We start from the raw sequence: 27,853 nt of genomic DNA on the forward strand, positions 1-27,853 counted from the left end.
TACTGAAACAAGGAACGTTTCGTACAGCAGCAAACACTTTCTATACATGAATTATATAAACACTAAAAAAATGCTAACACTTCATACAGTAAGAAATACTTTGATAGGTAAGATATGACACAGAAACTAGCGCACCGTACAGAAAATTCTCATCTTTTGAACAATGCTCATTTGAAGCGCACGCGTATACCCCTCTTTTCGTCTCTGCATACACTGTATGATAATGACTGTTTCCAGTCTGACAAGTTTGATATTTTGGCATCAAATAATACTCCTTAAGTGGACAGTGAACTCCTCATAATCAGGCGGAAGGGAAACATTTTACGACGCTGAGTTGCATGCAATGCAAAATGCCACGAAAAACTCCGACTACCACAGGAAACTTGAGCAAAAAGCAATCTAAAAAAAAAAGCAAGCCTCACAAGCAAGGAATACAGCACTAAAGGAACAAAACACACAATGTACACAATTAAATGTAAGAAAACTCGCTAATCCCAACCCATCAACACAAGGCCTTTTCAATGTTACCAGCCATCAAGCATTGCACAGCCGCCTAACTTTAGGCAAGAAACAGCTCAACAGTACGTAACTCTCATCGTTACCAAACGTGTTGCAGAGCTTGTATACCACTCAATGATCATTCCTCAAGTAGAAAAATAAAGGCCTGAGGCAGCAACCGCATCCGTTCAACGTCACAGTGAAGCAAAAATATCATAAACATCTCCAAGAATCGATTGCCACAACGCCCTGAATGCTTCCTGAACATCATAGTAAAAATGGCTACTGGCCAACGAAAATGATCTATCGTGACCGTTGCAACGCAATTGTGACGCAACGTGACAATTGTTTAGAGTAAACGGCTACATCACTCGCACAAGTACCACCTGGCATCACAGCTGCGCTGTACGCACGCAGCCGAGCTTGCGTGATATCGGACAAACGCATCCTCTGCTCTACAAGCCACACCTGACCCAATCAAGCTGTCATCCGCAAACTCCCATACGCATCCAAAACAACAGTAACAATAACAACTACGAGAACAACAATAACTAAATAGAATGTGATGGGGTTGCATGGCCTCTAGCAAGTGCACCGAGGGGTGGCGAAATGAACGTAAGGTTGTAGAATACTGCACACGCTTCGTGCCGGCAGTGGCTCCCAGCGAAGAGCTATGACCACAGTGCTCTTTTTCTCTTTCTGATACGAAGAGGAATGAAAAACAATGCAAAACAAAGTCAGGCAGGAACATGGGATTGTGGGTCTGAAGAAGTCAGCTGGGCCTGCCGTCTTCAGAATGAGCGGACGCCGGCGAAACGTCTGAACTCCTCGTACGTGACCCAAAACGTGAAAGACCATGGTGCCTGCAAGATAGATTAGAAAGAAAGTGAAGAATAGCGGTGAGAATTCGAGATGGACGCGTAAGTTTGGGGAACAATTTGAAGAAAAATGTACACATATTTCTCACAAGAAGTGTTAAATAGCCTCGTTAAGAAATAGTTTTATGGCAGAACGTAACGCAAATATGACATAGCACACACAGCGACAGGCAGACACAAAACTCAAACTTGCGCCAATTTGAGAGCTATGCAAATCAAGCCTAACATTGTATCAGTGCATAACATAAAACAAATGTCATTAATATCTTTAGAAATAATAACATTCCCACCCCAAAATCAAAATTACAGGTGCACCCCCACTTTAATGCTAATCGCGTTAACTTAGATAACTGTCCCCAAAGAGTGTGTTCTGCATAATTTTTTACATTCTTTTTCCATCCTGCCAAAATTGAAATGCCGCCACTACAGCTGAAATTCAAGCATGTCATCTCCTGCGTGGCAGTGAGCAGGAAAAAAAAAAACGTCAGGCCTGCGCCGATACCGCAGCACAGTCACAGCGAAAGCTGGAAGAGCGGCCGTTTCTAGTGCCCGTTGTAAGCTCTCTTGGGGCTACAATACAAGTACACTAGAACGGTACCCACTACGCCATAAATCACAATTTTTGTGAAGATGGGAAGCACCTACTAAGCCATTAGTCGTCATCCGGCGGAGAAGCGAGGCACCAGCTACAGGTCTGTAAGGCATTATGTGCACTTTGTTGACGCGACGACTGCCGACGATGAATTATGGCTCAGCCCTGTGTACAGTCGAACCTCGATATATCGAACGGCACGGCGATCGCGAAATAGTTCGATATATCCAGAATTCGATATAAAAAATCACGTAAAAAATGCGTCAAGAACTTGTGGAAAACAACCAACGAACCAATCGTGGTGCAGTAAATACTCACTTGAAGATTCAAACAAAGTATTTATTGTGTTGGCTTAAAATACTGAAAAAGAGTAGCCTGCTTTTTGTTGGCAATGGCGTGTTTGACGACTGCGTCCTCAACATAGTCCAGGCGATCCACAAGTGAAAGGCCGGTGCCTTCAATCGCGCTGCAGTGGCGGCGCGCAAGGGCCAAAGCGGCTACGACCTCAGCTGATGTCGGGAGCGGGGCACCATCAGCGCTTGCGGGATCCACCTCGGCAGCGTCTTCATTCGGCTGCTCAGCGGTAGCTTCGGCGACGATCTCTACATCCGTTAGCTCCGCCGTTGTACCAGTGCTGTCGTCACCTCCAACGAAGTCTTCGATGCACATGCTTTGCGGCTCCGCACCAACAAAGCTCTCCAGCTTGCTCCACGTTTCGGCGAGCTCGCTTTCTTCATCTGCGCATGCCAACTCAGCTTCCTCGGATTCTTCCACTGATGCTTCGTCAGTGCGTCCACCGAAGCCCGCATGCCGAAAGCAGTTGGCTATCGTCGACTGCTTGACGTTTTCCCACGACGCCTTGAGCATTTAAATGGCGCCCAAAAGATCGATCTTCAGATCTTGGCCCATCCGGAGTCTTACAAGCAAAATGTCGATCAGCCGACGCTTGTAGATAGACTTAAATGTGCGGATAATGCCCTGGTCCAACGGTTGGAGCTTCGAAGTGGTGTTGGGCGGCAGAAATACCACTTCGATGTTGCTCAGCTGGGCATCGGTGTGGTGTGCCGTGCAGTTACCGACGATAAGGCATACCTTCCGTCCCTGATGCACCAGGTCCGAATCCCACGCCTTCAGCCTGGATTGCTTCCAGTTTTGCTGCAAAAGTCAGGGTCGTCCGTTTCTTCGCGTCTGCGCGTCTCTGTTTGATGAGCACACACACCACAACGCGCGGCAGGCCTAACACACGAGCACAACAACGACCGATGCGACGGATGCCTGGCGATACTATCAAGGAGGAGCTGGTGCAACAAGTGCAGTGCGTCATTGCTGCAAGGCTGCGGCGTGCGTATGCCGCTACGTTCAAGTGGCGCACTCGGCGCCATCGATGTGTGCAGCAGTCGTAAACGCCCACCGCGCTACCGCTATTTTCGAGAGTTGCGGGAAAGCTCGCCGCCTGTCAACGGAGCGCGGCGGGAAAGCTCGCCGCCTGTCAACGGAGCGCGGGCGGTTTGGGGTGGCCGAGTTCGATATATCCATTATACGTCAAACTTCGTTCGAAATAAAAAATTAAAAATGCATGCGATTTCCCACGTGATATAGGAACCGTTCGATATAGGCAATAATTCGATATGTCCGTGTTCGATATATCGAGGTTTGACTTAATGGGTTGGAAGGTTTAAACGGCCCACCAGTTATGTAATTTGCATTCGATGACGCCCGGTCGCTATTTCCCTCGCCCGTCATGCTGTATAACATACGTTGACGTGGGAGAGAGACGGAGGGGGGGGGGGAAGAACTTTACTGAGACCCCGAGGAAATGGATCATGCGCTTATGGGCTTCCTTGGCAACCAATACAAGTGCACTTGCGATGAACCCGCTACGCTATAAATCATTGTAATTTTTTAGAAGTAGGGCACCAGGCACTGTGCCATTTTTCGTCATTCTACAGAGAGCCGTGGTACCTGCTAAACGCATGTAAGGCATTATGCGCACTTTGTTGATGCTGTGCCTGATGACGATGAAGAATTATGGCAGAGCTCTTTGTAATGGGTTAGAAGCATTCAACAACCTACTCGTTGCGCAATTCGCATTGTTTGACGCCTGGTTACAGAAATCGCGTTGTGCGACGCTTGGTGCTTATTTTACTCTTCTACCACGCCATATTGCATATGCTAATGTGGTTCCTTCCCGACATGAAGCCTGTGTAGGACCTTTTTGCAAAGCAGTTTCAAGCACCGGCATGGCTCAGAGGTTGAATACTGGGCTCCCACGCAGAGGGCCCAGGTTCGAACCTCGTTCCATCCTGGAATTTTTTCTTATTTAGTTTTTTTTTCTTATTTCGAGCGATACTGGTTACGGACACCGGCGGCGGCGGCGGCGGCGGCGGACAACTACGGCACCAAAAACGGCCGGTGAAATGATCTCATAACAGCTTTCGCTGTAAAACACGGGCACTGACCATGCGCGCCCAGATGGGGAAGAAGCCCTTGTAGAGAGCCTTGAATCCCTCGCCCCGCACAGTCTTGAGTAGGCAGTCTAGCGGAGAGCTGTACAGCAGGCCCCTGCATGAGAAACGAATGCGAAACCTCAATATAACAAACACGGATATAACGAAATATCGGTTATAACGAAGTAAATGAAGAATAGTCTTGCAATACATACAGTGTCAGGAATACACGTTTATAACAAATTTTCGGATATAACGAAGTTATTTTCGTGTAAGATGTAACTTCGTTATAATGAGGTGTGAGTGTACAGCAAAACTAAACTTCAGCACAAATAAACACACACTGCGGAGGCACTAGACCCCCTTGCGTCTCCTAATGTTTGGCTGCACTGCAAGGCACACAGACGTAACAACAATAGCTAATGTTGTAGTTGTACAGTTAGGATGACAGACAGTGTGGGTGTCTCTTTCTAGATCGTTCAGTGTTCTGTAGAAGAACTGTTGTCTATGGGGCACTGTTGCATAAGTGGTGCAATAAATCCCCATTTTATACAAAGCCGAAAGCATTCTCACAGCCACACAGCAGTACATACGTGAATGCACACGGACCGCAGATGTATTCAGCAAGTGACTCTGATTGACAGTGATTAAATCAAGATCACAAGACAAGAAATAACAGTATTATGCATGGGTGAATAGTAAATTTGAAGTTCGAAGCGAAATCAAAGCCAAATGGTGATTTGGTAGAATAATTCTGAATCGAATACAGTAGACTCTCATTAAACGAAACCTGAAGGTACCAGGAAAATATGTTCCGTTTAACAGGAGTTCCATTTACTGAGAGATGACCAGGGGTGCAGAATACGAGAACGAAACCAATATTGTCAGAAGCACTTGTTCCATTTAAGCAGCAGTTTCGTTTAACAGATTTCTGTTTACTGAGAGGCTACTGTAGTTCGAATAGCGTACAGTAAAAGCTCGTTAATTCGGAAAATCGGATGATCCGGATGTGTTCTCTGGTCTCAGAAAGTGTATGCATTGTTAAATGGCATAAAACTCTCATGAATTCGGTCACATATGGACAAAACCTGCTTAATTCGGACAATCCTCGGAGCACACTGAGCGCAAACAAAAAAAAACGACAAGCCACAAACACTTTCTTCAAAAGCAGGGTTGAAGGAAACGGTTGTGGTCTGTCGTCTTTGTTCGTGTCCTTGTTGTGAATTTGTGCTACGCAATATTATGAGCTAAATATGGCTCAAAACACTGCATGCAATACATCACAGTGAGTAAAGTGCCTCTGCAAATTTAGTCTGCAGTCAGCCCCAGTCCTAAAACGCTATTATCTTCTTTAGCCTGGTACATTTCTTAGCCTATTAATATCTAGAGTCCTCCACATTCTGGAACACAAGGCAATGCACATCAAGATTGCAGCTCTTTCTGCTGAGGCACAGCAAATGTACAGATACAGCCAAACCTCATTATAAACAAGTTGCATCTGAATTGAAAATAGCTTCATTACATCTGAAAATTCATTATAAACGTACACTTGGAACGCTGCATTGATTTCAATAGTATTCTTCATTTATTTCTTTATAACAGATGATTCATTACATCCATATTCATTATGGTTCAACTGAATAAATAAAAATGATTACAAAGAGCAAACAAATCTTGGTGCCACTGTTACCTGCGAAAAGAACTGTCCCCTCTGGTTTACAAGCTAAACTTAAGGTTGCCATAGCAACTGGTCCCAAACGCAGGCAGTTGTAAAAAGCCAAGCTTGAGAAACCACTGCTGCTGGCAGCAGTGCAAAGAGGGTCTACTTGCGCATCACTTCAAGAGAATTTTTTTTTTAAATTACAGTGGCCTTCAAGATGCAGAACGAAAAGTCGCCAATGCGAGCCACTCACCTTCCCTGTTTGTCTGTCGGCTGGTTCATGACCCTCGTGCGGATCACGTCAGCAGGTGTCCCCAGGGTTGCTGCTATCAGGCCAGACATGCCACTGCACCACGCAAGAATCATTTGTCAAAGCCAACCACAAAAACAGTTGAACCACCAAAACTTTTTGACACGTGCAATGTTTTCACTCAATTTTTCTTTTTACTTTTGTTCATACAGCCCATAGATCGGCAAACTCACTCGTGAGTCAGCTCACTCAGACTGACTCAGACAGAGCCATGAGTCTGAGTCTGAGTGAGTCCGTGTGAGTAATATTTGGGTGAGTTCGAGTCCGGCCGAGAGAAATTTCAATGAGTCTGAGTCCGAGTGAGTCCAGTTGAGGCAAATTTGGGTGAGTCTGAGTCCGAGTGAGCTCTAAGGGCGAATTATATTTCATGAGTGAGTCTGAGTAAGCTCCACATTTCTTGCCGACCTATGGTACAGCCATCACTCCATCTTTCTTTTTTTAAATTCTTGTTAGCTTTGTGTGTCACAGTGCACTGCGCTAATTCAAAAAAGAACTGCACTATAAGCAGTTCGCTGCTGACGTGTTGAGCATCGTGGGCTGCGGGCACCAAGAAACCTCACAGCATTGACACCGTCACACTGAATGCGGCAAGCATAGCGCCGCAACAAATGTGGCAAGCGTACGGCAAGTGTAGCGCTGTTGTAACCATACTGCACACTTTTATCAGGTGACAACCCAAACGTGCCCCCCTCAGCTGCCAGGAACCGCTAGTGCAGAGTGGAGACGCAGAGTGCACATCGCTTGCAGGAAGGTCATCATTGCCGCATTAACCCGACAGGCTACTCATTAATACATTAACCCAACAGGCAGTATTTGGCTGCGACGGCACACGTTAGGAGATGCAAATTTGTACTTGGTGGCTAATGCATACTACCGTTTAGTGTGTAGTTATGCTGCATTTCCAGCCGGTACGTATTAACGAGTATGTGAAGTGACAATTCTTAAGGCCTTATAAAGCATTTAGTAGCAATGCATGCTCTGCCCATGCATCATCGGTGCATATTAGCACGTGCCCCTGTTTGAGTAGTTAAAACAAGGTTGAGTACATGGCTGAACTGCCCCTAAAAGCAGCAACAATCAGCTCACCTGGCGAGTGAGTGAGTGAAATAGTTGTCCTTGAGGTTCGTATGCTGCAGGAGTAGCCGTTTTCCTGTGTCGTACGTTGTCAGATCTGCACAAAGGAAGGAGCGCCATGAGAGGACAACCGTTCCATGATACACTATCAGTACACGTTGAAAGGAAATCAAAGACCCTCCCACAACAGCTGTCAGTAAACACATGACAGCTGACAGCTCGTCACATAGTGAACACACAAGAGCCAACAGTTTTCCAAGACCTTCGGCGTGCTGTACTGCAAACGGCTGTGTTCAATGCTTTTTTTCCAACTTTCTCCTTAATTCTGCTTCAGTCTAGCTTATCTTGGAAAACTGCTTCACCGCTCTCGCTAAGCCGAAGATTTCGCTTCAGACCTTTCTACAGCCTTAAGATATACAGTCAACTGCCGATTTTTCGGACGCCCGATTTTCCGGACATGCTCGAAAATTCAGACGCTTTCGCGGCACCGTCACCAGCCCCATAGACGTCAATGTATTAGAACGTCCGAAATTTCGGACGCTGAAACTCTTCCGTGTCCGATTTTCGGACTTTCTGCCCAAATTGCAGGTCCGAAAGGCATTATTCGAAGGCCCCACCTCTGCCGCGTCTATCATCTCGTAGGTTCAAACCAGCGCTTTCACGAGTCGATCTGTTTGCGACAGCAGCAGAGTCCAAAAGTCAGCTTTGCCGCAATGCCGAAGCGTTATGGGGTAAAGCAGACCAAAAATTCAAAGGGGCCGCTATCACGGCGCAGTGCGGCAATGTCTTTACGGATAAGCAGCGGAAATGCACAGAGGCGTGATGGCGGCAGGTGGCAAACGCGCCAGTACGGCTTAATCGCTGACAACCCTTATGACAAGCATCTTCAGTTAACTGTTCGGTAGTGCATGTGGCCTAACGCAGTTGCATGCGTACTGCACGCATTTAATCTAGGCGAGAATCCAAACGCGCCGCGCCGCCATTCCTGCTGCCTCTTTGTGCGAGACCGCCAAGTGCGCCGCACAGACGCGTTGCCTTCACCGACGAAACCAGCTCGTCATTGCCGCGCCCGTGTGCGGTCAGTAACAAAGTGCGCATCACGAACCCTTTCATGATAAATGCGTGCGTACGATATCGCAACAGTACAGCGACGGCGTCAGCTTAGTTGGCGATGTGCTGCACACAACTAGAAACAATCGGCTTGACACGGCAGCAAATGCTCCGTATCGGCGGACATTCGGCGATGTGTGTGTGCATCGTTTACATGCGCACACGCATTGGGGAAAGCCAGACGAGTCGTCTGCTCTTCCGCCACAGTCATTGTGTTCCGCGTCATCGTTTCCAAACGCTCCATGCGAGAGAGCCGTAACCTATTCTGCACTTTGCTGATATCAGCGGCGCTCATCACGATATGCAAAAGTGGCAGTTGGCACGTACTATAGCGCTCAGTATGAGCTACATCACGCGAGCGCGTGGCTAAGCGTTCTGCAAGGTTGTACAGTTGCGCCGATTATGGCATATTTTCGAGTTACTGGGAGAGAATCTGGCTGTCCCTGCGAGCGCAGAGTGCCCCCCCACTTGCTTGCTTTCACACTCGAAATCATCATTTTTGAAGCTGGTATCACCGCAGGACAAAACGAGGGCGAGGGTGAAAGCAAGTGGAGGGGATGCACACTCGCACGGACAGCCAAACTCTCTCCCGATAACTCGAACATATGCCATGATTGGCGCCACTGTAAAACTTTGCAGAGCGCACGGCCACGCGCTCGCGTGGTGTACCTCATACTGAGCGCGATAGTACGAAGTTAAGCGGGGTTCGCGGCAGGTACCGAATGTATTTGCGAGAGCCTGAGCTCGCACCAAAATGCCTGATAATTGTACTGGGAGGTATTAAAGCTATTTCAGACGTGGCTGTGGTGATTTCACCGCTTGAGCAGAATAAAAAAGTATGAATTCGTTTTTTCGAACTGCCCAATTTTTCGGACGATTTCGCGGTCCCTAGGAAGTCCGAAAAATCGGACGTTGACTGTATATACTACATGCAGGTTCACAAGTGTTCCTTGCAGTTTCCTAATCATCATCAGCGTTCAAAGCATGGTGGACAAAGCTGTGCCATTAAGCACTTTAGTAGCAGTCACATGCAGGTAACTAACACAACAATTGAGCTATCATCGACTGCACACATCTTCAAACTGAGTCTATGTTCGGTATCAGTGGATGTGATTACTGATTTAGTTTTATAACACAATGTTTAACGCTATTGAAATAATGTTCTCAGAAACACGCAAACATCTGCACTTCCGATGTTCTAGCTATCACCAGTGGAAAAAAAGCCATTAAAAAAAAAGAGGAGGGGAGGGGGGGGGGGGCTCCTCCCTACAACACCCTCTATTGCAGTGAAGCCAGCTTGAAAGGTGCAGTATAACATTAAGTATTACAGCCTAATTTTTCTTTTTTTCGCCCTACAAGCTGCAGGAAAAAGCGTGCACGTAGTAGGAAACACTAACCGCCGAGGTTGACGAGCGCAGCCCGGTAGACGTTTGGAGCAGCCCCTCTCCAGAGGCCCCGGATCCCACCTTCTGAGGCAATCTTCTTGAGTGCTTGCCAAGTGCCCGTTACCCTGTAGCCAAAGCGAGAAAACAATTCGCCGCTTTTCTCAGAACATCACTTAGAGAGGAATCTGGCACCATTGTTTATGCGAGTTTGTTGAAGCATCCCAACAGACGTCCATGCCGCCTGTTAGCTCAATGAGATTTGGATGTGCGCGGTTAATCTTGAACAGGGATCGGCTTAAAACATAGTAATCTCTTGCACAAGTAAAGATTTCTCGGAATCATTTCACAATGACAAATCTTTAACGTGTGAGAATGACAGGAATGCCAGTGACTGTGCATTTTGCTGTTGCATCGTAGTCAGCCTGACTGCGCCCACTGCAGGGCAATAAGGCCTCTCCAACGTTTCGCCAATCAACCTGGTGCTGTGCTTACTGTGGCCATGTCAGCCTCACAAACTTCCTAATCTCATCTGCCAACCTAAGTTCCTGCCTCCCCCTCGCACGCTTGCCTTCTCTTGGAATCCAGGCCGTTACTCTTAACGACCTATGCGGACGTGCCCTGCCCGTGCCCACTCCTTCGTTATTTTGACTAAGAAATCCTTAACAACTAACAGTCAACTGGCTAGCCCTTTATGGACAAGTGTAGCATGTTGTTTAAAGGCAACACTCATCTTTAAAGGGTGAAAAAAATATTTAAAAAAAAGAGAATTCTTGAGCATTCTTACACTTTTCAGGGTGCAATGTGTCGCTAAAATGTCCAATCATCAATCCTGTGTGTGGTTACTTTCATTAAATACAAAACCCATTGCTTTCACATCAGAACAGCATGACACACCGAGATGCACGCACTGTTACAAACTATAATTTAAAACTAGGACTTAAGTTCATGTCATTTTGCACGCATAATGGGAATGTTGCAGGTTTTGTCCCTTCTGGCAGCAAGTTGTTTCTTCGAACACATTCATTTTCTCGTTACCTCGTAGTGACTACGGTTCAATTAAAAACTACGAATAATGCACCCTTTCCTTGGATTCACTATCTACAGTCGAACCTCGATATATCGAACGGCACGGCGATCGCGAAATAGTTCGATATATCCAGAATTCGATATAAAAAATCACGTAAAAAATGCGTCAAGAACTTGTGGAAAACAACCAACGAACCAATCGTGGTGCAGTAAATACTCACTTGAAGATTCAAACAAAGTATTTATTGTGTTGGCTTAAAATACTGAAAAAGAGTAGCCTGCTTTTTGTTGGCAATGGCGTGTTTGACGACTGCGTCCTCAACATAGTCCAGGCGATCCACAAGTGAAAGGCCGGTGCCTTCAATCGCGCTGCAGTGGCGGCGCGCAAGGGCCAAAGCGGCTACGACCTCAGCTGATGTCGGGAGCGGGGCACCATCAGCGCTTGCGGGATCCACCTCGGCAGCGTCTTCATTCAGCTGCTCAGCGGTAGCTTCGGCGACGATCTCTACATCCGTTAGCTCCGCCGTTGTACCAGTGCTGTCGTCACCAGGGTTGCCAATGGTGGCTACTTTTCGCCAAATTGGCGAATTTGAGAGGCCCGTGGCGACCTAAAATTATGAATGGCGACATGGCGAATTTTTGGCGATTTTCGGCTTAGGTCTCCACCGAGTTTTGAATCCTAAGCTCAGTGTCTTCCCAACGAATGAGCGGCAACATTCTCATTATTTTTCTTGGTTTTATACCCACGAGTAGAATGTGCACATTACGCGTCATTCGGCATGTCCGTCCTGTAACTCGTGTGTACCTCCTCAATTCATCTAGAGAGATAATAAAACGTTTATTTGATGTTCTGTGAAAATAAGATCAGTGAGTGGGATCCTTAGTTCGGGATGCCATCTAGATGCAGGAGGTACTGGAACGTCCCCCAGCGACATTCTAGCAAAATGTAAGTCAGCGGACTGCCTTGCAAACCGCGAGGGGGCAGTGGTTGACTATAGGTTTATGGCTTTAGGCGCTTTAAGCTTATCTGAAGTCTCGCATCTGAAGGGGCAAGACGACGGGTTGGCCGCGTGTTCCGATCACTTGTTCCGCCAAAGCTCCAACTGCTGTGAATAGCTTGGCGACTTATTCACTGTTGCAGTACCCCCAGTTCAGCTCGCAAAGACTGTTTTGGAATAGCGAAGAGAGGCGGATACGCGGTTATTTCTGCAATAAAAATTATTTATTGAGGCATTTTTCACTGTTCTTGGTGAGCGTGTTCAATAAAAACAATTGCTGTATAACATTTTACATTGTTATACAGCAATAACGCATCGGATTGACGCGTGTAGATATAAGTAACTACAAGAAAGGGTCGGTGATGTCCGGTATCATATTAGTTCACACTGAAACGGTGTAAGACTCACTAATGATCGGTTCTTGTAAGAATTCTGTCGTGTTACCTTCAATAAACCTTTTAATCCTTTTAATTCATATAAGGGTACGTAAAGCTGTCTACAAATAATGCTTTCACGGTTTTCGCCCAAGGTTCATACCACACTTTTAGCTTTGAAACGAGAGGACAGGGATGGAAGGATATCATGAGCGTTTCGTTCATTCACCCTTGCGCCACCACGCACATCTTGCGGAGTCGGAGAAGCAGCAATATAATTTAAGGGTCTTGGATGGTACTGTGTTCTACGGGGCTTTACGTGAGTGGAAATTTTTATTACTGGGTATGCCGCACATATCTAGAATGGCTACTTTCTTGGCGTAATTTGTAAAAAAATGGCGACTTTTGGCGACTTTTTGCTCGTCGTTTGGCGACATTTACTCGAAAGTCAGTGGCAACCCTGGTCGTCACCTCCAACGAAGTCTTCGATGCACATGCTTTGCGGCTCCGCACCAACAAAGCTCTCCAGCTTGCTCCACGTTTCGGCGAGCTCGCTTTCTTCATCTGCGCGTGCCAACTCAGCTTCCTCGGATTCTTCCACTGATGCTTCGTCAGTGCGTCCACCGAAGCCCGCATGCCGAAAGCAGTTGGCTATCGTCGACTGCTTGACGTTTTCCCACGACGCCTTGAGCATTTGGATGGCGCCCAAAAGATCGATCTTCAGATCTTGGCCCATCCGGAGTCTTACAAGCAAAATGTCGATCAGCCGACGCTTGTAGATAGACTTAAATGTGCGGATAATGCCCTGGTCCAACGGTTGGAGCTTCGAAGTGGTGTTGGGCGGCAGAAATACCACTTCGATGTTGCTCAGCTGGGCATCGGTGTGGTGTGCCGTGCAGTTATCGACGATAAGGCATACCTTCCGTCCCTGACGCACCAGGTCCGAATCCCACGCCTTCAGCCTGGATTGCTTCCAGTTTTGCTGCAAAAGTCAGGGTCGTCCGTTTCTTCGCGTCTGCAGCCATCGCTACACACACCACAACGCGCGGCAGGCCTAACACACGAGCACAACGACCGATGCGACGGATGCCTGGCGATACTATCAAGGAGGAGCTGGTGCAACAAGTGCAGTGCGTCATTGCTGCAAGGCTGCGGCGTGCGTATGCCGCTACGTTCAAGTGGCGCACTCGGCGCCATCGATGTGTGCAGCAGTCGTAAACGCCCACCGCGCTACCGCTATTTTCGAGAGTTGCGGGAAAGCTCGCCGCCTGTCAACGGAGCGCGGGCGGTTTGGGGTGGCCGAGTTCGATATATCCATTATACGTCAAACTTCGTTCGAAATAAAAAATTAAAAATGCATGCGATTTCCCACGTGATATAGGAACCGTTTGATATAGGCAATAATTCGATATGTCCGTGTTCGATATATCGAGGTTTGACTGTATTGGCTCTATCTGGCTGGTGTTCAAGCAAAATCGTGCCCCTCAATCTGTTCCCCTTGTTTCACTCAGTCAGCGCACAACGACAGCCATGACAAGGTGCGCTTCATTTAATATTTCTAGAAGAGACAAATGCACTGGGTGTTACAAGTTGTGCACCCTTGAAGGCGTGCATAGTTAACAACAAATGCAAGTTTATTCTTGTAGCAAGCATGCCATGTCCCACTAACACGAACACATCATTCACAAAAAAAAAAAAAAATGAGTTTAACTTACGGTGTTGAATGCACACTGTTCAAGAAAAGAAATTCAGCATCACTGTCAGACAAACAAGATGACCTCCAGGGGTGTAAAAGTGTACTGACACGTACTATACACCCAGCGAAGGGCATAATTTGTACTTTGTTACACCGTTTGAGTACTTTGTACAGCAAATGGTATAATTCGTACTTCCACTATTGGACACCCTTTAGAGTGTACATTTATGCACCGTAAAAGATGCAAAGTCATGCTCATAAAGAGCTCACAAATACTGAAATACAAAAAAGATGCGTACCATCGAGAAAGAATTTAAGACAGAACAGAAAAGGGTGTCACTCGCAACTAACTTTACTAAACTTTACTAAGCTCATAACTACATTAATAACTGTAGTGTCGTGGCGGCCTTTTGCTCCCGACCCTTCAAATTTTGCCATGGTGGTCACAAGGTTTAATGCAAGGAGGCAGCTGCTTCATTCACCTGGGTGGCAGTCCCATGAGAGCGCGGCGCCCCTCTGTCTGCATCTGCACTTTGACCAGGTCTGTTGGGCTGGCCAGGAATTGGCCCATGCCGCCCGCTGCCACCCCCACGAGGACAGATTTCCTGCAGATAAAGGAGTGGGGAAGAAATGGAAGCCTTGTCAGGCACCTCCCTTAAAGGCTGTAGTGGCCAGCTCAGCATAACGGAATTCGTTCAGGCACCATGAATTATGGGAATCGGGGTAAGCACAGTTTTTGACGAGCTCGCCAGACTCGCAGCGCAGCATGATAAGAAACAAACCACTGGCAACAGAAGTATCCCGTAACAGTCATTAGCCATGGTAGTGTCCCTTGCAGAGTGAAGGTGAGTTCTATTCAGAAGCGATATTCTTTAGCAGTCACCTTCAGCAATACAATCACCTCTGGTGTAATTTTGCGTGCCTTGCTATTGGATGCATTACGAAAGAAGGGGAAATGTTCGATGGGCTCATTTCTTTGTCATACACAACTAATGAAACCACCAGACTTAATTAAGCCAAGGAAACCAAAGGGACATGAGTAATTGTCTTTAACTTTAGTGAAATGATTGCGACCTAAATTGAAAGGAATTAAAGTGGATGAAAAAGCACCCTTTCCGTCGGTGGAAATGGAACCCGCAACCTTCGAATTGCCTTGGCTACGAGTGGTGCTGGCGAACACTCCCAGGGATTAAACGCACGTAAATACCCAACAAAAGTGGACGAGAGAGCGCCCTCCATCCTAGCTCAATTGGTAGAGCACTGTACACGTAATTCAAAGTGGTTTCAGACCTTGCCAACAGAAAGGGTGCTTTTTGTCCACTTTAACTCCTTTCAATTTAGGTCATAATCACCGCACTAAAGTTAAATTTCCAGCATAATATTTGTTGTACAACAAACTTACTTTTTCATGGTCAGGTGGTGAATTCTTTATTTTTTTTTTTACAAAGGTCAGTTGTTGTACTACTCATATCTAAAAATATTCAAGAAATATTCTATTTGACTCCGCACTTGGATTTCATTATTCGGATTCAATTTGCACTTGAAATATTGATATTCACCCACCCCTAGTTATGATGTATTCCAGTTATTTTTGCATTATGAAGCTTAGATGCTGAATTGAGTAATTACATCATTATATATATTGTAGTTCAATATATTTTTTAAAAGGCTTGGTAAACATAAATACAGAGAGGCAAAGATTCGGTTTGGTATTTCAGAAGTGCTTCTCTACCAACCTAGCTCAGCAGTGTCTTGACTGCTGGTACATTCAAGTCAAAGAAGCCTAACGTTCAACAAAAATGCCTATTGAAATCAACAAAATAAAAGAGAGTCACAGTGTCTGCAGAATGTGTTAAGCTACTGGCAAATTTCAGGGCAACCAGTGACAATGTTGCCTACATATTTATTCTGCAGAAACAAATACATCGACTTTTGCTCTTTCGTTGACGTTGGCCACTGCATCATCAGAAGCTCCCACCTGAGTGGCTTTTCACATCTAGCTTGCTTTCACATTCTGTTAACTTTGACTGACATGGACAATATGAAAACAATATTGCTCTACAGTGCACTTACTTTATCTACAGGGTCAGTAGATTGAACATGAAATAGAGTATCCTACCTAGCCTTGCAAAGTTGAGCCATGCTCAAGACCCCAAACAAAGACTGCCATCAAGAGTAATTTAAATAACAAACGTGTCAATCAAACCTTGGAGGTGCGGGATGATTAGAACCAATCATGAATGATCTGCCAAAGTTAATGTAACTCCAGCTGTAGTGAAGCGACAAAGGAGTGCATAGAGTGCTTTTACTACCTTATTGAAACCACAAGGCTGATAGCAATAGCCTCACACAAGTAATACCAACAATTTATTTGAGCTCTTTGAACTGACAGTTTCCACTGCTTAGAAAATTTTGTTCTTTTCCTTTTTCTTTTGTCTTCATTTCCCCTCGCAATGATGTTGACCTAGTGTTGTGTACATGTCAAGTAGGCATTGCTTTTCTGTATATTGTCTCGTTGCAATAAAGATCACGTAGTCAGTCGACAGACCGTCTGTCTGCATTTCTTGTCCATGTTCTAAATACCGTTATTCACTTAGTACCAACAATTTGTCAATCGATGGCTATTACCACAAGACACTATCGCAGTGCAATCTATACCGAGTAATGACAAGTATTGCATAAGGTTTTGAAACAATAGGCATCTTGTAACTCTGGCTATGACTGGAAACAGCCTGCACCAACAGCTATGAAGCCAGCTTCGAGCCCTAGTAATCGTACGCATCTGGATTTGATGCCATCTAGCAACGATGTGAAAAAGTGAAGAAAAGCGAATACGTATTTATCGCTGTTTTAAAGCTTTGTGCGCAAACCTAAGAAAAACAGAAAAATAGGTTCCATTAAGCACACAAGAAAGTGTGACAATGGTTTCTCAAGCACTGACAATCTTCCCATAATGGTTTGGACAGCAAAGTAGTCTGCAAAGAGCAAAGCTCCCCGAAATTTTGTTTCTTATGCTCTTTATCTCCTCTCTCTCACTGTTCCTTTGTGTCGATGCACAGTGTCACTTCACGGTTATAATGCAAATAACCTGCCTTGCAATGCACGCTCTGTGACATTACGACGAGGGTCACGAGCTACATTTCCTTATATGCGACTAGCCTCTCTTTCATTTTTCCTTCAAACTAGGTACCAAACAAAACAGCACGGAAATTATGCCCCAGGGCTTAAAGTACTGACTAGGATATCTTAAAAGCACTACAGTCAGTTTGCATTAACCGTTGTGCACACAATGCATGAAGCAAGAAACGGAGATCACAAGGGAAGATGCTAAAAAGAAATTAAAACTTTTCCCAAATTTTCTGCTGTGTCGTGCTTTTCTCACTTCATGCAGCCATTATTTAAGATTTCAGGTACGTTAAGCAAAACACGTATTACTCTGTCGCAGATGTGTGCCAATCTGGGCAACTAGTGAGGCAACAAAGCTGTACAAAGTGAATTCTTACACTGCTTGTAAATACTAGATGTTTGTTTGCTAGTTCATCTAACACAGCAGCAGCAGCAGTTGCTGCTATATTTCAGCCCAGTTATGGCTGGCTAATTCTTAATTAAAGCTCCAATGCAGGCCGTTTTGCAGCACTATGTCGGCTTTCCACACAGCAGCTGTTCAAGCCCCGGGCTGACCTCTTAATGATGAGTCAATATAATGAGATGCGAGGAACAAAGATTAAGAATCACCGAGTTCAAAAGCTGTTTGCGTAAGCTGTTGTCGACTACAATGCATATACAATACACGTGGCGACTTTTATTTTAGAATTGCAGCGAATTGGGGTCTTTGACGCAAGTTTCATTGCATTTAAATTTGATAACGATTCCACCGTCCCGCACTGGCTTTCATTGCAACACGAAAAACCATTGCAGAATTCTCCTTGAACAGCTTCACTACCTGTCAGTTTTTACGCATCGAAAGAGTAGTTCCAGAGACAAGAGGCAAGTGCTATCAGTTATCCATACGCACTAAATGACTAGTACAGTACAAGTTTCCCTATAGACCGACTCCGACCGAGACAGGCGGACGAGCCCCTCACCAGAGGGGCGCGCGTGTGCCGTCCTTGTTCCGCAGGAACCGGTCCCTCATGCTCTCGTAGAAGTTCATCCGGCAGCCGCTGTAGACTGAACACACGCACACACACAAACACATGCACAGACCAGTGTCACCGAGTCAAAAGAAGGAACAGTCTGGGGCAACAGTCTAGAGACCACGTGGCATTTAAAAAACAAGTCTATCAACAGTACACTACAGCGTCATTTTGATGCATTATGTTAGTGGATCAGGCGTATGCAGCAAGTGCAAATTTACGCAGCAACTGCGGTCTCTAGATTTTTGCTCGCAACTGTGCAATGACCAAGCAAGACATTGTCATCGATCAAAAAGCAAACTCTAAACTTCACAATTTTTTTTTTCTTATAAAACAGGTTCTATAAAGCATGTCACAACTCGCCAACTAAATAAATGAATTCCATATCACTAAGATGCAGAGTCGAACCCGGATACGTCTAACCCGAGGGGGATCGCAAACATTTCTAGTATATATAGGTAATTCAATGTACGAAATACTTAATATTGAAAATATACTCAAGGGTATTTTATAACTGTTCGATAAAACATAATAATTCATTATATGTGGGTTCGACTGTACTATTCTATACTATGTAAGGTAGAGGCTCTGTTTATTTCCGTATTCTTTAAATGCTTCTCGATTTACCATGCCAGATCAACAAGGATATGCAGTGCCAGTATGCGCAACCTCGAATATCCGAACTAGGGATCAGCAAATTTTGCTGTCACCATCTCACAAAAGTGTAGATCCAGGATATTGACACCAACTTTCCTATGAAATTAAAAAAGTTTCCCAATTTTTATATTTGCAGAGTTAGTCAGTTTTAAGCAAGAAGCATGCATTAGAGTTTTTATTGCTTCGAAAATACATGTCACCGCTCCTGACTGTCAAGCAGTGCCAGAAGCCCATAAGTCAAGTTGGTGCATTACATGGAGGAACACTTAAAAAACACACAGCTTAACGCCATAAGCAGTACCATTAATAACCCTGACAACTGCATATACACCAAACCTCATTATAACAAAGTCCCATCTGCCACGAAAATAACTTCGTTATATCCGAAAATTCGTTATAAACGTTTATTCGTTAGAATGTATCTACGAAAAGACTATTCTCCATTTACTTCGTTATAACCGATAATTCGTTATATCCGTGTTCTTTATATCGAGGTTTGAGTGCAGCAAGATTTAGGCTGAAGTAACGAAAGCGGCGGTACACTAGTGATGATACGCTAACGCCCTCTAACATCTCCAGTACTACAAAAAAAGTTCATGAAAAGATGAATCAGGATACCTTTAGCATTCATCATAAAGATTTCCCTTGCAGCACAACCATTACCCTAAAACATTTAAAGACACATTTACGTATATCCAAACCCTCACAGTAGGATGCACTTGAGCTTTAAATCCTTCCAAATACTTCTTTTTTTTTTCAGTTAAGTCAAGCGCTTTAAAAACAAAAGAATATTAGCAGGAACTGAATAGTATCACGAGGCATGATTCTAAGACAAAGCAATAACTATTTGTCAGGGTGATTTCAAGAGGCGAAGTGATTACTTACTGAGGTGCCGGTAGATGGCTGGCGGCAGCCCCTTCCACAGCTTCAGCACGCCTTCTTCCTTCACTGCGGTCGTGAATGGGGCATGAGAAACACTCACAGCTCAAAGCACTGCAGGAGCTTGAGTGTGCATCCATCCTTCATAGTTTAACAGACACTTCCTAAACTGCAGCATAGGAGAAACAAAGCACAGGAAAGGAAGAGGCGCACACACAGGATTGACATAGCGATTTCGCTGAAAGGAAGACCCTTGTGGCCTGGCAGACTCACATATGGGCATCTGCAACTCCTGTAACACCTGTGCAGACCTCAAGTACCTAATCTAAAACTGTCGACCGTACTCTGGCCCCAGACAATGGGCCACTGCTTCTCTCCCACCAGAATGGTGAATGTTCCTTCAAGACCCGGACAATATACTCCGTTTCACACATTGGTGCAATGCTGTGGAACCCATACAAGAAGTAAGTCCATGCATCTCGCGCTTGGATTTCGTCATTGTAAACGTGGCCTTGGCGATTGGCTCCACTCCAGCTGAGCACTACCCGAACTGATCGTGGAGGGCCACAATATAAAAATAAAGAGATGCTAAGCGATCCAGAACAACCTATTCACAACCATATAAATAACGGTGTTTGTTTATTTCTAAGGCACAAAGCATCTCCATTCCTTACCCAGTCTAAAAACAAAACAAAAAAACATTACAGGTGGCAAAATCGTTAAACTATTTCTTGGTGCGAACGCATCTACTGCAAGAAGTCTCGCTAGCTTCTATAGTCTTGCACTTGATGTATGGAACAGAGCATGCCTGGGCACAGCACCACGGTGGCCACCAACAACCAAAAAAACCACAAGAACCCCCTTGAAAGGTGCTTTCACTACAGCGTGGGGCTGCTATGCCGTGAAACAACCTGTCCAGGGGAAATGCACACTGCCGCGAAGCCATACCTCAAGGTCAAGCATGCATACTACCTGCGCCTCGATTATTATTTTCTTTTTTAGGTTCAAAAGCTTGTGTATGGGCTTTCATGTGCTAAGCATAGCCTATTTTAAAACATAACCTACTCTAGCGCTAGTAACTTGCAGCCTACTGCTATTCAAATCCTGCAACTATTCGAAGTTGCTCACACTTTGCTTCAAACCAAAAAAGTGACATTCGCACAATACTTGTTCGAATTCTTGAAAATATTGTGCAAGTAAGTTAAGTCATGACTAAAAGGAGGAGGAGGAGGAATAAACTTTATTAAGGGAAACCAGCAGGTTTAAGTGGCCGGGCCTAGGCCTCCCATGAGGGGACGTCAAGGGCTTGCCTCAACGCCGCCTCACGGGCGTGCTGGGTCGCCCAGGAAAATGCTCTTTTTTTTTTTATAAATATAAATATAAAATGCTCTTTTTTTTTTATAAATATGGCATTTAACCCTTTGAGACGCTATGTACACAAATGTGCACACCACTTGTTCTTGCTAATTGTGTTGACTAGGGCCTACGAAAGAGCAAGATACATTGAGCTTCAATTGAATTGAACCTCCTGCATAATAAATTTGTCTTCATTTAACTTCATTTTGCAGTGTGCTGCTGCATACGATCACTTTGCTGAAGGCACTACCATGTTAGACGAGTCGCTCGACGTTCCACCTTCCGCAAGCCACATCAGAAGTATAATTTTCTTTTTTGCTCAGGATGAACATAACCGAAAACAAATTTGCACTACATTTCTAGCCTTATATTTTATTCTATTTATGCAAAAATGGAGCATGAGTGACTTCAGAGTAAACAGATATGTAATTACACTTTTGATTAGAAATTAATTACTATAACAGGCATAAACTAGCGTATTATGACATTGTTTTTGTTGCAATGGAATATCGAGCGTTGTTTTAATTTGATGTAATAACGGATAGTTCTTCATAGGTGGCGTCTGAAAGGGTTAAAGTATTTGCACTATTCGATTCAAAATTATTCAACCAAGTCACTATTCGCTTTGAACTTGCTTCGAACCTCAAATTTACTATTCGCCCATCCCTAGTCAAATAGTATAAATCAGCCCAATTTTTTACTTTGCTTATGCAGTGGAGAGTCGGTCGCAGAGAACTGCAGGATACGAGATCAGCAAAAAACGTGAATCCTTGCAGTGCCTCAGCATATAAGCTTCGAATTCAAAGTTACGGTTTTTATTAGCCTTTGCAATCTGCACAGCGATCCAATAAATCAAAAGCACCATTCCTTGATGCAACAAAAATTTACAACTGTCGATAAACCCACATGCCGCAAGTTTTTAGGGCTGACTGTGTCAATGCAAATGTGTTTGGCGACGACAGCTTGTCATATTACAGCACAAACAACGTTTCGTGGTGTTCACGTGGTCAGATATGACAGTCGTGCCGTCTGGTTTACGAATGTCATCCTGGCTTCTTCCAGAAGCTCGAGGAACCTTGTTCCTGGCCTCGTTGGTTCACAACTTTTAAGAAAAATAAACTGCACAAAATGAACAAGAACAAGAGGGTGGAGGCACAGACAAGCACAACTAGACACACCGTATTTACTCCAATGTAACGCGAGTTTTTTTCCATATTTTTGTTCTCTAAAGTCGATCTTCGCGTCACAATCGAATACCAAAACTACCGTTTTTTTTCTTCCTGGACGCAATGAAAAGGCACCCCTCGCGTTACAATCATGCTCGCGTTACACTCGAGTAAATACGGTATTTGCACTAGCTAGTGTGCCTAACCCTTCCTTCTTAGTCTGCCCCTATTTTGTGGAGAATTCTGTAATTAAGGCAGAACAGCCCCTCATGAGAAGTTTGTAAGCTTCGGTCAATTTCTTTTAAGCGCAGCTTCGAAGAGTTAGATTTCGGTGGCAGCTAGGATTTTGAACAACCCAGCGCTGGCCAGTGTACAAAATTGCGGGTGTATGCATACATGCCCTTGCAGGTGCGCCGGTCGCGTGCGTATTTGTACGCGCCATTTTTCAATAAGTGATGCTCTCTCGATCGTGGGCTCATCGACGATCATCCGTTTCTGATACGGCAATCTGATCTTTTATCAAGATCACTAGTCTTTTCACGTTTCCACACTTGATTGTTGCCTTTCATTACTTCACGTTGTCAAACTTCTTTCTTGTGTCCATGTTTGCACGCCCAGTCTTTTTAGAATGACCGTTGTCATTGCCTGTAGCAATTGAAGTGTTGCACCCCTAAGCCTGTGGGTGAAGGATCCGATTCTCAACATGAAGGAAGGAAGAAGTTAGGAGGGAGCACTGAGCAACACAATAGAAAAAAAGAAAGAAAGAAAGAAAGCACAAAGATAGCACGTGAGGCAAGCACATGCGAAGCTTCGTTTGCCCCAATTTTCCCAATAGGGGCAGGGCTCCTAATTGTTTTGTATTTCCTTTAAGATAAATACAGATGTGAGAGATGTGCACTTGCCAATGCCTGCAGCAGTCTTGAAGAATCCTCGTCGGTCGACTATTTGACCCTTGGCGGCCAGTTCCCCCTGGACCTGCAATCGCGTCTTCACGATGTCCAGTGGGTAGGTCGCTGCAAATTCCCACAAACGTGAAATAATATAACAGTGTTACTATATTTAGTACACTCATCCCGAAGAAGCCAGGAGCCACCATCACAGCCATTACATAAGCATTCCTTGTAAGATCCGGAAGAACTTATTAAATTTGATCATAACGATGTTCTTTCGTTTTAACCCCCCCCCCCTTTTTTAGTCCTCTAACAAAGAGTTTTTCGTAAATTCTTACATGAAACATGCACACAAAGACCTGGGTTCTCATTGTATAATTATTGATAGTGTCAAGGCTTTACCTCATAACTTCATTTTACTTAAAATATCTTAAAAAAACCTAAGTACTAACAGCAGTAAAATGGATCAGAAGTTTTCTTTCTAGCGAGAGCCACTTTGGAAGACCATCTCAATATCAGGTGGTGTTCTGCAAGGCTCTATCAACATAATTTTTTAACATACACTAAACAATTTCCAAACTGTGCTTTCGCTCTTCAAGATAAATTTATTGGTAAATGAGAGTGTTTTGTACTTTATCATCATTAGTAGTTTTTCCAATCCCCAGATGACGTTAAGTCTATAAGCGACTGGTGTTTTTGTTGGAGCATGCAATTTGACACTGAGAAAAGGCTCGTCTTGAGACCTGTGCTGAAAATTGAAATTATTGGCACTGAGCAACAGGCATAGATACACTTGGGAAGTGCAATACATGCATCTCTTTTTTCTCTTTAGTTCTTGTTGCACGGTGAGAAGTCGAGCACACGTAGAGTCCCGGACCTTGTCATTGCAACTTTCGTCCACTCCACTTTTATCTACACTGGTTCACATCCTGTAAGCCACGCTTGCTGCACACTGTGGATGCTCCAGATTAGACAAGGTGGTGAGATATGAGGTTTGAGCAGGAATCTACGCAAAAGTTCTCACAAAACCGGCAGCTATCCCAAGTTGAAGAGCGGCTGTTAAGAAAAACGGGTCGGTCAATGCCTTTCTTCGCGTCTGACACAGACTCGCGAATATCCCGCAGGCTGACGTTCCGACAAAAACGGGTCAGACAACAGTGGTATGACGTCAAAATAGAACGTTCTGCCACGGCCAAAACGAACAAGCACATCATTGATGAGGCGGGTCCGTTGTGGTGGTTTAGTGGTTGCGGTGCTTGGCTGCTGACCCAAAGGTCACAGGTTCGATTCTGGCCGCAGCAGTCGCGTTTCGACGGAGGCGGAACACTAGAGGCCCTTGTACTGTGCAAAGTCAGTGCATGTGAAACAACGCTGGATGGTCTAAATTTCCGGAGCCCCCCACCCTCCCTGCAACCAAATCGTGCTTTTGGGACAAAAAGAAACGAGATATTATTGATGATGCGGGGCGGACATGATTTTCCATGTTCTCAATAAAACAGGAGCGTAAAAACTCCCTACTAATAGAAACAAAGGACTTGACTGTATGTTTGCTTTTTTGAACCTTGTGTGAGTGGTCGTTTCATTTTGACCACGAATAATCTGGGTGCATGATTGCCTTGAAAAGAAGCAGTTGTTCCAGGAGGGCTGTCACCAGTTGCTTGCTCCTCCAGAACACAAAAGGACCCTGCCGCAACAGCAGGCAACGAGACAGGTTTGCGCTAAAGGCATCTAGGCAGAAGCCGGCTTCCCCATCGACAAAATCAACCTTTTGTATGTTCTTTCTTTTTTGTTTCTTCTTAAAAGCCAGGCAATTAATAGTGGCAGGTGTTGCATGAAATGATGATGACCATAAAATGTGATCAGTATGCAAAATCAGAGAAAGAACAGAGCAACAGCAAGCCCCCTACAAAGGCTTTTTCTTTTTTTTGCCAAGATTTTCAGCGAAATACCCACATCTTTGTAATGTGGACGTCTCCGCATAACATAGCGCGCCAGCAATCAGCTCTAAGCTTATCGACAGGTGTTTGGTGGCCAAATGCTCAGGTCACTATTGAAATCCATACAGCGACTGCACCATTATTGTATTCCCTTATTGTATCACTGCAGGTCACACGTATTAGTTATTCATTTGTAACAGTTGCAATATTTGCCATTTGCTTGTTAATCCAAATAAAACCCTGCCCCTTATGTAATTACCCCCAGAAAGGCAGCCTTTAAAGTGATAAAGTGAAATGAACTGAACCGATTCCTGGTTGTTTGACCCAAAAGCTAGCAGCGTGCACCTGCATTGCATGCTGCCACACAAAACAACCACTCTGTGGGTTTTCAATTGTTGATATCAATAGCATCAATTTAGTGGTTCTGCAATAGTTTGTGAGTTACTTAATAAAGTTCAGTTAAAGTCCAATGTGAGAGTACACTTACACCTTATCTAGAGTGCAGCTGCAAGTGGTACACAATATTACATTTTGCTGTATCATGCCTCCTTTTCACATGGTATCCTATGAAACATACACTGCAAACTGGAAGAACTGCTACAGAATTACAGTAACCCTGTTGAAATGTCCCCCAATGGACTACGGGAAAAGACTGCATGATCTGACTAACTTTACATTTCACAACACTTCTAGCAGAACTGAGAACGAAGAATATAGGTGCCCTCATATAGAAGTTCATGAACTTGAACAGAAAGCCAGCCAACTGTAGAAAAAAGCTATATTGAAGTTATCGAAGAAACAAAATCTGAAAGGGCTCCGGAAATTTCTACCACCTGGGGTTCTTTACCGTGCACCTAAATCTAAGCGCACAGGCCTCTAGCATATTGCCTCCATCGAAGTGTGGTCTGTCTCAAATCGGGTGTAATCAGCAGATGTTGCCCTTACAGTCCCGATCCAGCTTTCCAGACAAGTGTGTCAACCTTGCCTAAATTGCCCGCCTAACCTGTGGACATGAATATACAGCATGGCATGTCATACTGTTTCAAATAAGACAAATGTAGTGAAACTATCTTGAAGTTGCTCATCCAGTTTTCGTCGAAAAATTCAAATGATGTGATTCACTGTAAGTTAGTGTAATAATAATAATATCTGGAATTTAACATCCCAAAACCACAATATGATTAGGAGATACGCCGTAGTGGAGGGCTCTGGATCGCAAGAACGAAAGTGACACAAACGACCCAAGAAGAACAGTGACGATAAGACGTTGTCATGGAGCCTATTAGGCTCGCAATCTTCAAACACATCCCTCTCTCGTTGCCCTTGTTTACCAACCAATCCTTGGAAAAGGAAGTCGCTCGTGTTTTCTTGCGTCTTCGCAGCTCGAAAGTGCGCACTGCGCAGGCATCAATAAAGAACAACATTCAAAGCGTTCCGTGTTCGCCTAAGTTTTGGTGCAAGCCGAAACTTGAGAACGCCTCTATATCGGCGAGCGACACATGCCTCAGCACACGCTGCTGCCTGGCATACGTTTACGCAAAGCTTTCCGGATAACATGCATCGATGAGGAGAGTTGGTTTTAAAGAGCGCGATAAACTGCACGAGTACAAGAAAAGAAGAGGACAAGCGTTCAGTCTCGTCTTTTTCTTGTCCGTGCCGCTTCTCGAGCTCTGTCACGCCTTTTAAGCTTTCCCTTCCGCGGTACCGTTACACGACCGGTAACAAACTAAGCTCGGCTTCGCCTGTTGCTATAGGGAACTTCGCGCCACCCTTGAAGGTGTCCGCGACAACCTGACCTTGCGAGCGGCGCCCGCACAACTTTTTCCTCCCAAACGTTTCGAGATCACACACAAACAGGCACTTTAGGTGCCGATGTAGCGTGCAGGGACGGGACGCGAAAAAAAAAAAAAAAACGAGAAGTGAGCAACAAAACATGCGCGGTTCCACAACACGAGGTAACGGTGCGGCGATCCACGCCGTACTGCGCGTGTTTTACGGCACTGCGGCGTGCTGGGAGAGCTGGCAAACACTCACTCGTCTCGGCCACAGATGCGGCGGCCACGGACAGCGCGTACTTGTAGAAAAAGCTGTCGACGTATCGCGGTTCGGACGGGATTCGGGTGATGGTAGCCGCCATGGCGACCGACAAGTAGACACCGCGACTAAATAATCGTCGATCAGGAGATGCGGTGTCTTCGGAAGCAGCGTGCTCGTCTCAACCACGCCGCGTCGCCGGCCATCACCCTGCGACGCAACCGGCTTGCTCCTTTCGCACGACGTTAAACCTCGAGGTCGTCGTTTAGGACTTTTTAGAAGCCGTCCGGGATCCGGGGTCGCCAGCACCTCGCTCGTCGCCGGTGCACCATCGCCCCCGCAAAAAAAAAGATGCGCGGCGTCGTCAGCTGTGCGGCGGGGCCCGCCGCGGCGCCGGAAGTGGTATGGCATAGAGAAAAACCCGGAAGCTAGCTTGTCCGACTCCTGGACAAACCAAACTGACAACAAAATGGGTGAAGTTTACAACATGGCAGTCATGACGTAACAAGGAGACATCACACTCAATTTGGCATTGTCAAAAGCATAGCCTTTGAGATGGGATTCGCATTATAGAAAAAAAAAACGTATCTGGGGGTAGAAGCTTGGACTCCGCTTATGAACACTTCCACCAGCTTTCCTTTTCTTTGAATTTTTGTCTAATCAGAATAATAAACAATTGATCGAAGCTCTGTACATGCGAAGCGTGAACAGAGACGAGTGCAACGGAACGTGCACTGCAGTTTGACTCTT

At 45.1% G+C, this 27,853-nt stretch overlaps 1 protein-coding gene and 1 long non-coding RNA gene across 2 annotated transcripts; one reads left to right on the top strand and one right to left on the bottom strand.

Annotated features, from left to right (window-relative positions):
• Positions 1-27,496, bottom strand: LOC119399710 (mitochondrial uncoupling protein 4). The gene is made up of 10 exons (XM_037666541.2): positions 27,104-27,496; positions 23,145-23,255; positions 19,727-19,789; positions 18,134-18,218; positions 14,531-14,653; positions 9,967-10,079; positions 7,472-7,556; positions 6,329-6,421; positions 4,428-4,530; positions 1-1,361 (listed from the first exon to the last, which is right to left on the bottom strand). The coding sequence occupies exons 1-10, from the start codon at positions 27,204-27,206 to the stop codon at positions 1,290-1,292; spliced, it is 951 nt and encodes a 316-aa protein (XP_037522469.1). The 5' UTR covers positions 27,207-27,496; the 3' UTR covers positions 1-1,289.
• Positions 2,144-11,431, top strand: LOC125759340 (uncharacterized). The gene is made up of 2 exons (XR_007416909.1): positions 2,144-2,379; positions 11,313-11,431. It is a non-coding gene; the product is annotated as an uncharacterized LOC125759340 (long non-coding RNA).
• Positions 27,497-27,853: the final 357 nt, after the last annotated feature.

This window comes from Rhipicephalus sanguineus, chromosome 7 (assembly GCF_013339695.2).
Source record: "Rhipicephalus sanguineus isolate Rsan-2018 chromosome 7, BIME_Rsan_1.4, whole genome shotgun sequence".
NCBI classification, from domain to species: domain Eukaryota; kingdom Metazoa; phylum Arthropoda; class Arachnida; order Ixodida; family Ixodidae; genus Rhipicephalus; species Rhipicephalus sanguineus.

What these genes read in the sequence shown, in the direction of transcription:
- LOC119399710 (XM_037666541.2), bottom strand. Translation starts at nt 27,206, where the DNA reads ATGGCGGCTACCATCACCCGAATCCCGTCCGAACCGCGATACGTCGAC. An exon ending in TTCACTCACTCACTCGCCAG is followed by an intron (nt 6,422 to 7,471) that starts GTGAGCTGATTG and finishes TGCGTGGTGCAG; the next exon opens with TGGCATGTCTGGCCTGATAG. An exon ending in TCCCCATCTGGGCGCGCATG is followed by an intron (nt 1,362 to 4,427) that starts GTCAGTGCCCGT and finishes TCTATCTTGCAG; the next exon opens with GCACCATGGTCTTTCACGTT.